This window comes from Bufo gargarizans, chromosome 2 (assembly GCF_014858855.1).
Source record: "Bufo gargarizans isolate SCDJY-AF-19 chromosome 2, ASM1485885v1, whole genome shotgun sequence".
Lineage (NCBI taxonomy): Eukaryota > Metazoa > Chordata > Amphibia > Anura > Bufonidae > Bufo > Bufo gargarizans.
Genome location: NC_058081.1, coordinates 65241791 through 65259811, shown reverse-complemented (window position 1 = coordinate 65259811; position 18021 = coordinate 65241791). Strand labels below are relative to the sequence as shown.

The following is an 18021-nucleotide window of genomic DNA, read 5'->3' as shown; positions in this document are numbered from 1 at the left end:
CCTCTTTAACTCCCACAGGAACAAAAGGATTAAGCATGTTGAAATCCAACAGTCCAATCCTTCTTTCCAACGACATCTGCCATTATTATAAAGTTGGAAAACCCATACATATTAGGCGGTCAGCGACTTGGATCAACCTATATGGCCATTATAACAAAATACAATTCTAGGACGTAGGTGCATGTGCCCTGGATGCCTGGAGGGAGGGGAAGGAAATGGCATACAGGAGTCATGTGCCCCAGGTGGCAGGGGGTGAAGGAAAGGGTATACAGAATACATATGCCCCATGTGGCAGGAGAGAGGGGATGAAGGAAAGGACACACAGGAATCGTACCCCAGCTGGCAGGAGGGAGGGTATGAAGGAAAGGGCACACAGGAGTCATGTACCCCAGGTGGCAGGAGGGAGGGGGTGAAGGAAAGCCTAAGTAGAACTTATCTGTAATGTTGACTGAACCTTCCTGAAATCTTACAGAATAATTCACACAACATATGGAATGGTTGCCGCCATGCCAAGAATAAGTCTTACTGGATCAGTAAGCGAGAGCTCCAGTCTGCCTTCCAGGACTATGTAAATACTGGAGTCAGGCTGTCCAGGGCAGAAGACCAAATCTCCGGGCTCATAATACTCCGACACCACGTGTTGACACAATGACAGGAAGAGAGGTCGCTCAAAATGTCCCAGCACGCTATACAAGACAAGGGAAGCAGGAGGAAGACGATATGAGAGCTGGTTACAGAGGTCAAGTATTATTAACTTCCCACCGTCCTGTGCCTCGAGATAAGGTCTACACAGCACACTGAGGAGAAACCTGTGGACCTTGCACCACAATATTATGGGAACTGTGCATCTCACCGGACACTTTTCAGCATGTAAATCACTTCAGGGGGCAAAGCTGGTGTCTCTGATTCAGAAGGGCGGCTGAGGAGAGGACTAGGCATGGACTCTTGGTGATGTTGGGAGGGTTCTCTTTTCCCCTGGCGAATCCTGCAATAAAGGATGCTGTAGACGATCAAGTCATTCATATATGTGGACCAGACCATTTCTACCTTTCTTCACCTCTGTTTCATGCTCAGCACCTTCTTCCTCTTCTTACTCTGCCAAAAAGATACATTTATTTCATCTGGGTGGAAGAATGTGCCCAGAGGTTAGCACAACTGCCTAGGAGGGTCTTAAGTGCAAATCTAACCAGGCAGTCATATGCATTACAGTTTTCTATAGGTCCATACTCCACAAATATCCTTAAAGAGGAGAGGTCACCTCCCCTGACATGTCTGTTTTAGTGACTGCTTGCATTCCCCATGTAATAACAATTCTGGAACGTCTAGTCTTATGGCTCTATGTTGTGCCATTCCTTTATTATTCCTGATAGAAGCTATGAATAAATTGCTAGCAGTCTGCAGTAAGGGTACAGAGGGGAGGTAACCAGTTGGGGGCGTGTGCCTGCACAGACTCACTATCCAATCAGTGCTGCCATTTTCAGACTGAGCAGGTATACACCGTGACAGTAACAGTGGTTGCGGATCGTGGGTGTTCGCCTACTCACCACCGCAGTCCCAGGCTCCATGCATGGGTGAGCACTGCTCTTCATGGCCCCCTCTGTCATTGCCCGTGTCCAGCTGCATTACAGGGCAGGTAGCAGCGATGATCTGCTGCCGGTGTTTCTCCATGCACTGATTCTTCAGATGCTGTACCTTCTGAAATCCACTCCAGTTTCCTTTCTGCCCTGGACACAGCATGTCTTCTAGCCTGTTTCCTGGAGCACCTTGGTAAGGGCCAGCGCGCATCATGTCTTGTGATGTAAGGGTTTTGCACATGTGACCTGTGCGACCAATACCAGCGATCCTGCACCTATTTTAGTGGTCCAGCCCCCTTTCCAGGTGCCTGAGCGTCTAAGGTCCTTGTGTCCTGCAAAGGTTGCTGTATACCTGATCCGTGTTTGTGTTTCTGGACTCTGAAACCTGTTTGATCCTTACCTGCTTTCCCTTCACTCTCTTGTTGCCGACCCGGACTGCCTGACCTGTACCTGTGCCGCCTGCCCTGACCTTTTGCTTGTTAGACTTCGCCTCTGCCTCATCATTTGGTCCTGCACTGTAGCTCCTGGTTACGACTCGGCCTGCTGACAACGCCTGTACCTCTGGTACCTTGCTCAGGTACCTCCTGGTCCGCTGGGACCAGCTGCCTCATGTGCCAATCCACCAGAGCGACCTGGTTTTCCCCTCGGGAAAGTCTATCCCCACCATCAAGTATACTGTGAAGAACGAGGGGTTCACTTAGAAAACGTCCTTAGAGGAGGTTGGTCATGTGGCACAGTGGGTTCGTGACAACACCCCTCTGTACCCTTACTGAAGACTGCTAGCAATTCATTCACAACTTGTAGCAGGAATAATAGAGGAATGGCACAGCACAGAGTTAAGAATAGGTGCTCCAGAATAGTTATGACATGGAGAATGCAAGTAGCTGTTAAAACAGGCATATCAGATAAGGAAGGTGACAGGTCCTCTTTAAAAAGGACCTGTCACCTCTCCTGACATGTCTGCTTTAGTAACTTCTTGAATTCAAAATCATAACAATTCTGGAATATTTATTCATATGACTCTGTTGTGCAATTCCTCTATTATTCCTACTAGAAGTTATGGATGAATTGCTAGCAGTCTGCAATGAGGGTCCAGCTGGGTTGTACCAGTTGGGGTTGTGTCTCTACACAGTCTGACACTGGCAGGATTGATTGGATAGTGTTACCAGTTAAGGGGGGGGGGGGGGGTGTAACACCGAACTGGACCTTCATTGCAAACTGCTAATAACTCACCCATAACTTCTAGCAGGAATAATAAAGGAGTGGCACAACACTGAGCATACAGTAAGAATAGATGCTCCAGAATTGGTATTACATGGGGAATGCGTGTAGTTACTAAAACAGACATGATAGAAAAGTGACAGGTCCTCTTTAATTTAGTTACCTCTCCTTAAGATAGGCCACCAGTATCAGATCGTTGGGGGGGGGGGAACTTGCAGTAAGCCTACCAATCAGCTGAATGAAGGAGCTGAAGAACTGCCATGAGCGCCATGCCACCTTCATTGGTTACCAGATTTCCAGGAACAGCGCCACTCATGTCCACAGGCTGAGTCTAGTATTGCAGCTCAGTCCCAATCACTTGAGTGAGCTGCAATGTCATATCTGTGACACATCTGAGTGAAAATTGTACAATAAAGAAAATACATTTAATGTTACCCTGTGAGGAATCTTCTGTATTGGCCGCCTTGGAGTCTCAGGTAATGGAAGGTCTGTTGAGAATGACATAATACATACATCATGATTGTGAAAGTTGTGCTGAATATTTTATGGCCCTCAAGTCCTCAAATAACTAATACTGTAGGTATGATGTAGACCTAAAATATCTAAAGAAAACCATTTACTGTATATGAGGTCTGGGAAATAAGAAGCAGCTTACAATGGGGGTGATCATTGTAATTTCAATACTATAGCTCCCTCTAGTGGAAAAGCCTGTGCTGTTCTATTTACTGGTTGTGGTTGCCCTTAAAGAGAACCTTTCACCTAAAAAAAAATTTTTTAACTAAGACTATAGCGTTACTTACATGCCCCCATGATTTCTTGAACGTTAATTCTTTTTTCATTCTGTGCCCCCGTTTGTCCGCTATGCCCCCCGGAATAATTCCCGCTGTCTATGCTAATGAGCCGGCCTCAAATGGGCTGGCTTTAAAAGTTCTCCCGGTCGTGCCTTCCATCTTCTCCCTGGCACGGAGCGCATCCAATCAGCGCGTCCCTGCATTTTTTTGTAAACTGACCTGATAGAATTCCACATTATATGCTTCGATTCACTCAACAGAAGCTCTAATATTTGGGCACTGTATGGTTATCCATAAGGAAAGGAGGGTTCAATAGAAAGTTCCACACAAGGCACCACCCGAATTTAAAGAGGACCTGTAACCTTCCTGACATGTGCGTTTTAGTAACTACTTCGATTACCCTTTAATATTCCTGCTGGAAGTTATGAAGGAATTGCTAGCTGTTTTCAAAGAAGGTCCAGTTGAGGGAGTGATCCTGCACAGTCTGACACTATCCAGTCAGAGCTGCCAGGGTCAGATCATGCAAGGACACACCCCTAATTGGTAAGACCCAGATGGAGCTTCATTGCAGATTGCTATCGATTAATTTATAAATTTCTAGTAGGAATAATAGAGGAATGGCACAACATAGAGACAAGAACGGTTACTCTAGAATTATTATTACATAGGGAATGCAAGTAGTTACTAAAACAGACATGTACGGAGAGGTGATAGGCCCTCTTTGAGGCAGACGAGCAGCTGTAACTTTTAGGGGAATTCCTAGCAATAAGCGTTCAATTTCTCTGCAGTGCTACCACTGGAGAAATCAAGTGGTACACAATGTCCACCAAGTCAATGTATGGTCTGTGTAATGCAGGGCAGAACAAGTCCTCCTGTCACTAAGTCACTGTCACGCCTTGCCCTGTGAATGTGCGGAGTTCTGTCAGACTGGCTGCACATGTCTGACTTCTCTGTTTGTTTTGATTTGATTTCTTGAACGTTAATTCTTTTTTCATTCTGTGCCCCCGTTTGTCCGCTATGCCCCCCGGAATAATTCCCGCCGTCTATGCTAATGAGCCAGCCTCAAATGGGCTGGCTTTAAAAGTTCTCCCGGTCGTGCCTTCCATCTTCTCCCTGGCACGGAGCGCATCCAATCAGCGCGCTCCGCTCTTAGCCAGGGAGAAGACGCTCCAGTTCTCTGAAGTCTCGCGAGAACTGGAGCGTCTTCTCCCTGGCTAAGAGCGGAGCGCGCTGATTGGATGCGCTCCGTGCCAGAGAGAAGATGGAAGGCACGACCGGGAGAACTTTTAAAGCCAGCCCATTTGAGGCTGGCTCATTAGCATAGACGGCGGGAATTATTCCGGGGGGCATAGCGGACAAACGGGGGCACAGAATGAAAAAAGAATTAACGTTCAAGAAATCATGGGGGCATGTAAGTAACGCTATAGTCCTAGTTTAAATTTTTTTTTTTTAGGTGAAAGGTCCTCTAAGTTTTTTTTATGAAACTCACTGGGGCATCATTATTTCTTTATATTGAAAATGCGCCTGTATTGGAGGCATTTGTGCCTCGTTTGCCTATTTTTAATTTTATAGACTAATTCAGAAGTTTTCTAACTTTTGTGCCTATTTTCCAATCTATTTATGTAGGTGCGCCTTATTTTGTGCCTGATTTAGTCACAAAACAGTCTAATTTCTACTCCACTCCATGGCTAGAGTACTTTTCTATGCGATTCTGTCTGTATGGTTGATGGGTAAAAACAATTTGAAGAACTTAGTAATGGTAATACAAGAACCAACTCATGTTCCTCAGGGGCAGGGTCAGAGGCGTGACTTGAAACTCCTGAGCCTCAAAGCAAAATCTAGTGACTTCTTATTGGGAAGAGGGACCATCAGATACCAGGGGACTGTGACTGCTACCTCTGCAACTCCTCAACCTACGCCCCTGGGTGGGGATACAACTGATAGGACTCACCTGATTGTTGACTTTGTGATAACCACTGGATGAGCCACAATAAGCATACGCCACCCGCGAGTAGTCCTGCCCCCACGGTGTAATTTGTCACTGTGAAATCCTGAGGGGAATAAATTCCTCGTTACATATGAAGATGACGCGTAAGAATGGTGCTGACTCTGCACGGTCTACACTAGGAGTGCTGACATTTTAGTGGTTGTGTTTTACAGATATTAGGGCCCAAGGAGGTGGATCACTGACAAGATGGATGGAGACATGTCATAGAAATTCCACTTTTTAGGGAAACATTTCTGTTGGTCAATCTTTATCACAAATAACCTTATCACAAAGAACCGAGAGGTCACCACTTCCTGGAGAATCAGATTTAGGATGAGGCAGTGTTATTTGTACACTGTATGGTTATAGAGATGAGCGAAGTTTTCAAAAATTCAATTTGAACGCTTTTCCAAATTTTTTCAAGAAATTTGTGTGTTAAATCAGCTAAATCCTGGCCTGCAGGGGAAGTGTATCTCGGTGTACATCACTGTGCATTGCAGAAACATGCATAGCTAGTTCTTTCTGGTAGTTAAACAGTTACTGTGGCAGGCAGGTGGGCACCCCAAGAACAGTAGAAATAGACAGCTAATTCACTCCAAGTTCAGAATCAAGGCCTAATTGAATTACTTATATAATAAACAAGGAGGACACTGTTCGATTAGATAGCTCTGTGCCCTGCAAAAGGATTGATGCAAACTGTCTCCTATGGATCCCTTCAGTTTTATATTACAGTCCCTGCATTGTCCCTGCAGTCTCCCTATGCTCTCCCTTCAGTGTGTTAAAACTGTCCCTACAATCTCCCTACACTGTCCCTGCACTCTCCCTATCCAATATTCCACAATTAAAAGCTTTTAGCAACACCATCCCTGGCGCTTGTCACGTCTCTCTCTCCCTTTGCTCAGCTCAGAGTCAAATGGCGGAGACCGCGTGGGATGAGGATTTTAAAGGGCTGTGACATCACAGGGGCTGGCTAGCTGCTGATTGGCTATCTGCATGGCATTATGAGTGATCTTGCATTCCCGGGCTTCTTAATTTTCACTTTGTAACACGCGTAGCCGGCGTTTTATGAAAAAAACCTATTCGTTATCCCGAAGTGCGAGGAAATTCGGATTCATTGCAAATATATTTTTTTGTAAACTGATCTGATAGAATTCCACATTATATGCTTCGATTCACTCAACAGAAGCTCTAATATTTGGGCACTGTATGGTTATCCATAAGGAAAGGAGGGTTCAATAGAAAGTTCCACACAAGGCACCACCCGAATTTAAAGAGGACCTGTAACCTTCCTGACATGTGCGTTTTAGTAACTACTTCGATTACCCTTTAATATTCCTGCTGGAAGTTATGAAGGAATTGCTAGCTGTTTTCAAAGAAGGTCCAGTTGAGGGAGTGATCCTGCACAGTCTGACACTATCCAGTCAGAGCTGCCAGGGTCAGATCATGCAAGGACACACCCCTAATTGGTAAGACCCAGATGGAGCTTCATTGCAGATTGCTATTGATTCATTTATAAATTTCTAGTAGGAATAATAGAGGAATGGCACAACATAGAGACAAGAACGGTTACTCAAGAATTATTATTACATAGGGAATGCAAGTAGTTACTAAAACAGACATGTACGGAGAGGTGATAGGCCCTCTTTAAGACAGACGAGCAGCTGTAACTTTTAGGGGAATTCCTAGCAATAAGCGTTCAATTTCTCTGCAGTGCCACCACTGGAGAAATCAAGTGGTACACAATGTCCACCAAGTCAATGTATGGTCTGTGTAATGCAGGGCAGAACAAGTCCTCCTGTCACTAAGTCACTGTCACGCCTTGCCCTGTGAATGTGCGGAGTTCTGTCAGACTGGCTGCACATGTCTGACTTCTCTGTTTGTTTTGATTTGGGTTTGAGCTGGATCCACCTTCCCTCAGGTGTACTGGGTTTCATTGTTAGTAAGGCTATTTATCCCCCCAGTGGCCTGTGCGGGTTATAGTTCTTTCCTGGGAGCTCTTGATGTGTAGTGGATTGTCTGCTCCAGCTCTGCTCAGCTCCCTGCTGCTTAGGGTTTGCCCAGGGTGTTTAGGTTTAGGCATGAGGGCATGTGCATATCCACCATAAGGGTATACACATGGGCACAGCAGTTTAGGGAAAGCTTTTAGGGATCGCTAGGAGGGGACCCCTTTCTCTCTAGCTTTTGGGCCTAGTCATTTGTTTTGTTTGTTTTCCTGTGTTTGGTTATTTCCCCGCTTACCTACCTATCGTGACAGTCACATGGCGCTTGGGTGATAGGTCACTGCTGGAGCCATTCATGGGCTGCAGTGGCACACATGACTCATCCGAACAGGAAGTTTACAAGTGGGCACCAGCATGCGGAGTGGTGGATAGAAGAAGCCAGAATAAGGGCTCATGCACACAACAGTATTTTGCGTTCAGTATACTGGCCGTTTTTTTCATTCCGTATGCGGTACATATACTGAACCATTCATTTCAATGGTTCACCAAAAAAAACGGAAGTGTCTCCGTGTGCATTCCGTTTCAGTATTTCCGTACCGTGAAAAGATAGAACATGTCCTATTCTTGTCCGCAAATCACGGTGCTTGACTCCATTCAAGTCAATGGGTCCGCAAAAAAAAAAAAAAGGAACACATACGGAAATGCATCCGTATGTCTTCCGTTTTTGCTGAACCATCTATTGAAAATGCTATGCCCAGCCCAATTTTTTTCTATGTATATACTGTATATGGCATACGGAAAAACGGAACGGGAAAACGAAAAGGAAACAAAAAACGTTACAGCGGATCTGTTAAAAACGGACCGCAAAACACTGAAAAAGCCATACTGTAGTGTGCATGAGCCCTAAAGGAGTGGGAAGCTGATATGTTTCTCTTCAGGTCTGGTGGGGAATGAGAACAGTTATTTGCTAAAAAGCTGGAGAACCCCTTTTAATTTCGGACTATTTCTGGGACCATCAGAGGGATTCTACTGGGTTTCTACAAAGAACCCAAATATTGAGGTCTAAAATCTCTTTATGACACATGACAAGCAAAAAACACTGTGCCTCACACTTACCAAGTCAATTTCAAGTAATTTCAGCCCTTCCTGCATCACGTGACCGACCATCCTGCCCGAATAGGAGACCTTCTATACTGCAATATCCTGGTCAATGAAATTGGGGACAGCGTCAATAATTTGGTTTCTGTGGAGAATCAGGTGACTGGTCCAGGATGCTAAAGCAGATTTGACACCATAATGTCCCCTTTTAAAAAAATTTTTTTAAAATTTTATAACCTGTCAGCTGCTTGGGACCCACCTATGTGAGCCATAGCAGCTCTTTCTGGTGGACTCAATACGTCCTTGTATTACATGGACTGACATTCATCAGAATGTCCGCCATGTAATATTACATTTGCCCTGTAGCAGCTACCACAAGGGAAATGCCAGGCAAAGGCAGCTGATTGCCCAGGGAGCCACATTCTGGAATGGATTGTGTCCAATGAGACAACCCCTTTAAGATATAATAGCCTGTGAGTCCCCCCCCCCCCCCCCCCAATCCTAGTAGTAGTATTCTAACAATTAAAGGGGTCCAGGATTTTGTTATTGATGACCTATCCTCAGCTGGTAACTGCAGGACTGTTCCCATTTAAGTGAATGGGAGCAGTGCTGCATTTACGAGCTCCGTCCACTAGAGAACAGGGAGAGCAGTGTACTTCTGGCGCCACTCCTGAACAGCTGACCTGTGGGGGTGCGGGATGTCAAATCCCTGCTAGTCTGATATTGATGTCCTATCCTCAGCTGGTAACTGCAGTACTGCTCCCATTGGAGTGAATGGGGGCAGTGCTGCATTTACAAGCTCCGTCCACTAGAGAACAGGCAGAGCTGTTCCCATTTAAGTGAATGGGAGCAGTGCTGCATTTACGAGCTCCGTCCACTAGAGAACAGGGAGAGCAGTGTACTTCTGGCGCCACTCTTGAACAGCTGATCTGTGGGGGTGTGGGATGTCAAATCCCTGCTAGTCTGATATTGATGTCCTATCCTGAGCATAGGTCATCAGTAACAAAATTCTGGACAACCCCTTTAAGCTTTATCCACACAGGTCGACGACTGGGCCACTTACCAGTAACAACTGCTCATATAAACACTGGTTTGCATAAATCGTCCTGTGTACATGTGGCAGTGATCACCTGAATAATGAGCAAATCGCCAGCGCAATACATGAGGTTTTCAGAAGCCCATTCACATGTAATGGAAAAAAAAATGTAATATGCATAAAAATATAAGCATTCTGCAACTTTTCAAATTGAGAAATCTCTCGGATTTCAGCTCAGATTTCACCATTTAATAGGCACCTGTCACCTCTCCAGACACGTCTGTGGTAATAGTTACTTGCATCCCCCATGTAACAACAGTTTTGGAGCATCTGTTCTTATGACTCTGTGATGTGCCAGTCCTTTATTATTTTTGCTAGTAGTTATTAATTGCTAGCAGTTTACAATGAAGGTCCAAATGGGTGTTACCAGTTGGGAAGTTGCGCTTCTTTCACACGAACAATACAGTGTGTATGTCAGGATCTGTTCAGTAAAAAGTGATTGTTTTGCACACAAGTTCAGTCAGTTTTTTTCCGCTATTGCATTCAGTGTGCGTTTTTCACACTCTTCATCTCCCAGCAATCATCAGTGAAAAAAGCATTGCACCCGGATCCTATTCACTTCTATGGAGCCAAGGTTGCGTGAAAATGAACCGGTCAGGATTTAGTCCGGGCGCTATGCGTTCTCTACACGTATCGCATCCAGATGGAAAACTCACTCGTGTGTAAGAGGCCTTACACTGGCATCACTGATTGGATAATCTCAGATTGTGGAAGGACACACCGCCAACTGGTAACACCCAGCTGGACCTTATATGTAAACTGCTAGCAATTGATTCATAACTTCCAGCAGGAATAATAAAGGCATGACATATCATGGCATTGCTATTAGAGGGGGGGTGCAAGTCGTTACTAAAACAGACATGTCAGGACAGGGGAGAGTTCCTCTTTAAAATGAACAGGGGAGATTTATTAAAACTGGTGTAAAGGTAAGATGGCTTAGTTGCCCATAGCAACCAGATTCCACCTTTCATTTGCCAAAACTCTTTTGGAAAATGAAAGGTGGAATCTGATTGGTTGCTATGGGCAACTAAGGCTCAGTTCACACTTCAGTTATTTGGTCAGTTATTTCCATCAGTTATTGTGAACCAAAACCAGGTGTGGGTCAAAAACACACATTATACCTTATCTCTGAGTATGCTTTGGTTTTGGTTCACAATGAGGGAGATTTACCAAAACTGGTGTAAAGGAAAACTGGCTTACTTGCCCATAGCAATTAGCAACCAATCAGATTGATCCTTTCATTTTTCAGAGCTCCTTTGGAAAATGTAAGACGGAATCTGATTGATTGTTAGACGCAACTAAGCCATTTTTCCCTTAAACCAATTTAGATAAATCTCCCACACAGTGTAAAATCCTGGTGAATCTGTAGCCCAATCCCTTTTCACTTGCTGATTTTACCACACATTTGCTGAAAAAGTCCACCAAATGCAGATTTAGCCCTAGTGATAAAAGCCAAACCAACACATATACGCATCATTTCACCGATCAAACTATTACATGGTACTAAACCCCTTAAATACACCAAAAGTCCTTAAATCCAGCCTTAAATGGGGTCCAACAGGCGCAAGACATGCGAAAACCACGTTCACACAATGAGAAATCCAAAATGAGCTATTGCTAATGTAATAAAAGAACAGTAAAAAGTGAGGGGGTGAAGACTATACAGCAAGTTTAACATTGCATTATTTTCTGCAGAGCGTTGCGCCTTCACCTAAATAAAGCTGTGCATACTTTACTATATGATAAACAGGCACAGAGGAGTAAGCGGACCCCTGCAGACTATTACACCCCCTCCCATGTCTGGCAGTAGCTCCCGCTCACAGAAAGACACCGTTCACCTCTTTCCTCACTTGCTCGACCTTCTTTTGACTTTATTATCAAGTCTCAGCCACTACTGGTGACATCATGGGCAGCGGTGGGCAGGGACTGCAGCCATAATTGGGTGGCATAGTAAACACCAGCACGATTACTCCACCCAGGATCCCTGTATATGGGCGGACATGTGCCAGCTGACTACACCAGCGCTTGTAAACACCAAGGGCAGCTCATTCATTAAAGGGACATGACCTAAAGTCAAAGAGACACAATTACTATGGTGTCTGCGCGTTTTTAGGGGTCAAAATGCTGTTTTAGAATGTAGAATTATTATTTTTTGCTGCATTTACTACTGAAAACATGCCTCGTTTTACCCATTTTGATATTTCTTTTTAGATTAAAGGCTCATGCACATGAGCGTATTTTTTGTCTGCGTCCGCTGCGTTGTTTTTTTTGCGGGAACCATTCACTTCAGTGAGGCTGCAAAAAAAAAAAAAAAAAACGAAATAACTGAGCGTGCTTTTCATGTCCTATTATTGTCTGCGTTACGGACAAGGATAGACCTGTTCTATTAGGGGCCAGCCGTTCAGTTACGCAAAATGCAGAATGCACACAGCCGTTATCCGTGTTCCATTCACACAACCGTACTTTTGCTCTTCATCAGATCCGCATCAAACTGATTCATTTCAATAGGGCTCCAAAAAATGCGGCCAGCACACCGTTCGGCGGCCCCGCAAAAAAAGATACTAATCTTTGTCAGTTTTGCAGAGCAGCATAAGCTTGGTTACAATGGGTCAGCCCAAAAAAAAAAAACTGTTGCAACACGGACATCAGATGATCATCCGTATTTTTTTTGCGGACCACAAAATACATATAGTTGTGTGAATGCACCCTAATTTAGAAGTTTTCTAACTTTTATGCCTGTTTTGCGACTTATTTATGTAGGTGCACCTTATTTAATCGCGAAAACAGTCTATTTTCTACTCCACTCCAGGGCTGGCATACTTTTCTTCATCTGTTTTGAGTTGCACCAAAATTTCATGGAGATGTGCGCCAATTCTCAGGGGACTTGTGCAACATTTTCATGAGCATACTAATTACACCAGTCTTAGACTCCTCTTACAAGTGAACGCATTGCACCCGCACTGAATCCTGACGCATTCATTTCAATGGGTCTGTGTACATGAGCGTTGATTTTCACGCATCTGTTCTGCGTTGCGTTGAATCGCAGCATGTTCTATATTCTGCTTTTTTCACGCAGCCCTGGCCCCATAGAAGTGAACGGGTCTCCAGTCAAACGCATTGTAAGGGCTCACGCACACAACCATGTGCCGGCCGAGCCTGTATTGCGGCCCACATACAGCGGGTCTGCAAAATACGGGCCCCGGACGTTCTGCCACCGCATACGAATGCAGACCCATTCACTTGAATAGGTCTGCAATCCGGTAGGTCGGTGCAGAACGGAGGCACGGAAGCACTACGAAGTGCTTCCGTGGAGTTTCTGTGCATGCACTACTTTTTTTGCGGTGCAGACCATTGGATGCGGATCGCGGACCCCATTCAAGTGAATGGATCTGCATGTGCGCGGCCCCAGACAGTGCACATGCATTGCGGACAGCAATTTACGGTCCACAGTACTGGCCCGGCTAGGCACACAGTCGTGTGCATGAGCCCTAATCCGGATGCAATGTGGTTTTTACTGATGGTTGCTAGGAGATGTTTGTAAATCTTCAGGTTTCTTTTTTTTGCGAACGTGAAAAACACGTAAAAACAGATTGTAACCGCGCAAAAAAAAACTGAACGCAATCACAGACAAAACTGACTGAACTTGCTTGCAAAATGGTGCAAGTTTGACTGAACGCATCCGGACACAATTTGTATCGTTCGTGTGAAAGAGACCTAACTGAATGTGAACCTGTTGTACTGAAATAGAACCACTAGAGGTCAGACTAATAGCAATGTGCCTAATTCATCAACTACTAGGCAAAAGAAAGACAGGCAGGGCAAATCCGCCATTACACCTAAAACCAGGCAAGCTTAGTAAATAAGCCCCAATGCCTCTCAATTTGCTGCTTGGTTGATTGCAACCTATTGTTCTCTGTTATCAGTCATTTCAGATTGGGCAGCGCTCAACAGTAATAACTCCTGCCACCATGATTACTACATTAAACCCCATGCACATGACACTATTTTTGGTCCGTAAAAGATGCAGACAGCACACCATCTGCTGTCCGCATCCGTAAGTAGAGTCCACCACCAACAAAAAAAAAAATTTTAAATAATAATAGAACATGGGAACATGCGGACAAGGATATATAACATTTCTACAGGCGGTTAAAAAAAATAAAAAAAAAAAAAAAGCGGCATGCACGCATACAGTTGTGTGCATGAGGCCTCATCATACACCTCCGTAGAATGTACTGCCCCTTTAAAATCAGGCATTCATGTGATAGCAGTATATACACCGCATTCTATAGTGCAGTATATAATCTGCTATACGGGTGACAGTAGTCTATCAGCTGTGATGGGTTTATTAGTCTAGTTTATAGGTAACATTTTGCCCTTTGCTCCACATACCGCTTCTTCCTGGGATAGATTTATTTTTAGAGCTCGTGCTGGTCCGGGGCAGCGCGTATGGCATGTACTAGTCAGGGCTCATGCACACAAACATACATTTTCTTTCTGTGTCCGATCATTTTTTTATTTTATTTTTTGCAGACCGTAAGCAGAACCATTCATTTCAATGGGTCCGCATGTTTCCGTATGTCCTATTATTGTCTGCATTACAGACAAGGATAGGACTGTTCTATTAGAGGCCAGCTGTTTCGTTCCTCAAAGTACAGAATGCACACGGACGTCATCCATATTCTTTGTGGAACGCTAAATACAGCAGTGGCGTGCATGAGCCCTAATAGTACTAAACAAAAACACTCTAAATACATGTTTGATGGTCTTAACCACCTCCCGACTGCCTAACGCACGGATGCGTCCGGAAGGTGGTTGATTCATTCCTCCTGGACGCATCCGTGCGTCATCTCGCAATAGCCGAGATTTCCTGTGAACGGAACGGAAGGTAAGCGAGTGGATCTCCAGCCTGCCAGCGGCGATTGCTCGCTGGCAGGCTGGAGATGTGATTTTTTTTTTTTAACCCCTAACAGGTATATTAGACGCTGTTTTGATAACAGCGTCTAATATACCTGCTACCTGGTGGTCCCTTTTGTTTGGATCGACCACCAGAGGACACAGGCAGCTCAGTAAAGTAGCACCAACCACCACTATACACACACACACGTGATCAGGGAGTCTATATGGGTGATCACCCCCCTGTAAGGCTCCATTCAGACATTTTTTGGGCCCAAGTTAGCGGAAATTGTTTTTTTTTGTTTGTTTTTTCTTACAAAGTCTCATATTCCACTAACTTGTGTCAAAAAATAAAATCTCACATGAACTCACCATACCCCTCACGGAATCCAAATGCGTAACATTTTTTAGACATTTATATTCCAGACTTCTTCTCACGCTTTAGGGCCCCTAAAATGCCAGGGCAGTATAAATACCCCACTTCGGAAAGAAGACACCCCAAGGTATTCCGTGAGGGGCATATTGAGTCCATGAAAGATTGAAATTTTTGTCCCAAGTTAGCGGAAAGGGAGACTTTGTGAGGGGGGGGGAATAAAAAATATCAATTTCCCCTAACTTGTGCCCAAAAAAAAAAAAATTTGCTATGAACTCGCCATGCCCCTCATTGAATACCTTGGGGTGTCTTCTTTCCAAAATGGGGTCACATGTGGGGTATTTATACTGCCCTGGATTTTTAGGGGCCCTAAAGCGTGAGAAGAAGTCTGGGATCCAAATGTCTAAAAAGGCCCTCCTAAGAAGAATTTGGGCCTCTTTGCGCATCTAGGCTGCAAAAAAGTGTCACATGTGGTATCGTTGTACTCAGGAGAAGTTGGGGAATGTGTTTTGGGGTGTTATTTTACATATACCCATGCTGGGTGAGATAAATATCTTGGTCAAATGCCAACTTTGTATAATAATAAAAAAATAAAATAAAAAATAAATTGGAAAAGTTCTCTTTTGCCAAGATATTTCTCTCCCCCAACATGGGTATATGTAAAATGACACCCCAAAACACATTCCCCAACTTCTCCTGAGTACGGCGATACCACATGTGTGACACTTTTTTGCCGCCTAGGTGGGCAAAGGGGCACACATTCCAAAGAGCACCTTTAGGATTTTACAGGTCATTTTTTTACACATTTTGATTTCAAACTACTTACCACACATTAGGGCCCCTAGAATGCCAGGGCAGTATAACTACCCCACAAGTGACCCCATTTTGGAAAGAAGACGCCCCAAGGTATTCCGTGAGGGGCATGGCGAGTTCCTAGAATTTTTAATTTTTTGTCACAAGTTAGTGGAATATGAGACTTTGTTAGGAAAAAAAAATAAAAAATCATCATTTTCCGCTAACAAAGTCTCATATTCCACTAACTTGTGACAAAAAATTAAAAATTCTAGGAACTCGCCATGCCCCTCACGGAATACCTTGGGGCGTCTTCTTTCCAAAATGGGGTCACTTGTGAGGTAGTTATACCGCCCTGGCAATTTAGGGGCCCTAATGTGTGCGAAGTAGTTTGAAATCAAAAGCTGTAAAAAATGGCCAGCGAAATCCTAAAAGGTGCTCTTTGGAATATGTGCCCCTTTGCCCACCTAGGCTGCAGAAAAGTGTCACATATCTGGTATCGCCATACTCAGGAGAAGTTGGGGAATGTGTTTTGGGGTGTCATTTTACATATACCCATGCTGGGTGAGAGAAATATCTTGGCAAAAGACAACTTTGCCCTTTTTTTTTTTTTTAAATACAAAGGGAAAAGTTGTCGTTTGCCAAGATATTTCTCTCACCCAGCATGGGTATATGTAAAATGACACCCCAAAACACATTCCCCAACTTCTCCTGAGTACGGCGATACCACATGTGTGACACTTTTTTGCAGCCTAGGTGGGCAAAGGGGCACACATTCCAAAGTGCACCTTTCGGATTTCACCGGTCATTTTTTACAGATTTTGATTGCAAACTTCTTCTCACACATTTGGGCCCCTAGAATGCCAGGGCAGTATACCTACCCCACAAGTGACCCCATTTTGGAAAGAAGACACCCCAAGGTATTTTGTGATGGGCATAGTGAGTTCATGGAAGAAGTTTTTATTTTTTGTCACAAGTTAGTGGAATATGAGACTTTGTAAGGGGAAAAAAAAAAAAAAGTCAGAGCTGCTTCAAAAAGCGGAAATTCACATTTTTGTACCATAGTTTGTAAACGCTATAACTTTTACCCAAACCATTTTTTTACCCAAACATTTTTTTTTATCAAAGACATGTAGAACAATAAATTTAGTGAAAAATTGATATATGGATGTCATTTTTTTTGCAAAATTTTACAACTGAAAGTGAAAAATGTCATTTTTTGCAAAAAAAATCAAATTTCGATTAATAAACAAAAAAAGTAAAAATGTCAGCAGCAATAAAATACCACCAAATGAAAGCTCTATTAGTGAGAAGAAAAGGAGGTAAAATTCATTTGGGTGGTAAGTTGCATGACCGAGCAATAAACGGTGAAAGTAGTGTAGTGCAGAAGTGTAAAAAGTGGCCTGGTCATTAAGGGGGTTTCAGCTAGCGGGGTTAAAGTGGTTAAAAAGGGACAACATATCCTTAAAGTCCTTTTATCCGGCGTCAGGGCAGGATTATCAAATTCTTTGACCTATCGGAACTGTATATAACATTTACTTCTGTATATTTGTAGGATCTTGTGGCTCTATAGTATTCCATCGAATATACTCACTGGGGGAGATTTACCAAAACTGGTGTAAAGTAGAACTGGTTTAGTTGCCCCAGGCAACCAGATTCCACCTTTCATTTTCCAAAGGAGCAGTGAGAAATGAGAGATTGAATCTGATTGGCTTAGACGCCCGTAGCAACCAATCAGATTCCACCTTTCATTTCTCACTGCTCCTTTGGAAAATGAAAGGTGGAATCTGGTTGCTTGGGGGCAACTAAACCAGTTCTACTTTACACCAGTTTTGATAAATCTCCCCAACTGATTTTTAAGGCAGATTGTATTACTAGGTAGATGTTTTACCAGCTATTTCGGCTACATTTATTTGATCTTAGGAGCGTGGACTAAGATTCAAAATGTTATGCCAAAATTGCGCCCCATTTCTGCTGTAAAATTCTGTCTCAAATGGAGCCAACCAATAGCCGGTAAAGAGTACGAGAAAAGGGTCTATCCCTGCTCCACATTCATCATCCAGCCTGAGCCCTGTAATAAATCTGGTGCCATCTATAGCCTTAGTAAATCTGCCCCAATCATTGCTGTGACTATGGCCCATTTCACACAGTCCGTATCGTAAACCAAAACCAGAAGTGGCACCTACAGAGAAAAGGTATATCTGTTTTGGACTCACTCCTGGTTTTGGCTTACAATTACTGACAAAAATGCTG

General features: G+C 43.9%; 1 protein-coding gene across 10 annotated transcripts in view; it reads right to left on the bottom strand.

Moving 5' to 3' along the window:
* Positions 1 to 11563, bottom strand: part of LOC122927337 (patatin-like phospholipase domain-containing protein 6) — a 68039-nt gene extending 56476 nt beyond the window's left edge. For 7 of the 10 annotated variants that reach the window (XR_006387779.1, XM_044279079.1, XM_044279086.1 and 4 more), the window contains exons 1-7: positions 11546 to 11563; positions 8630 to 8716; positions 5538 to 5637; positions 3231 to 3283; positions 1058 to 1095; positions 854 to 985; positions 527 to 686 (exon numbers count right to left, since the gene is read on the bottom strand). Coding sequence is in view for 9 of the 10 variants with exons in the window: in XM_044279079.1 (XP_044135014.1) it covers positions 527 to 686; positions 854 to 985; positions 1058 to 1095; positions 3231 to 3283; positions 5538 to 5637; positions 8630 to 8680 (534 nt within the window). In the remaining variant the exon portion in view is untranslated. Of the gene's footprint in view, positions 1 to 526; positions 687 to 853; positions 986 to 1057; positions 1096 to 3230; positions 3284 to 5537; positions 5638 to 8629; positions 8717 to 9674; positions 10023 to 11418; positions 11490 to 11528 lie in introns of those variants that run through there. The other 3 variants (XM_044279081.1, XM_044279080.1, XM_044279082.1) reach the window with 3 other exon arrangements.
* Between the last annotated feature and the right edge of the window lie 6458 nt (positions 11564 to 18021).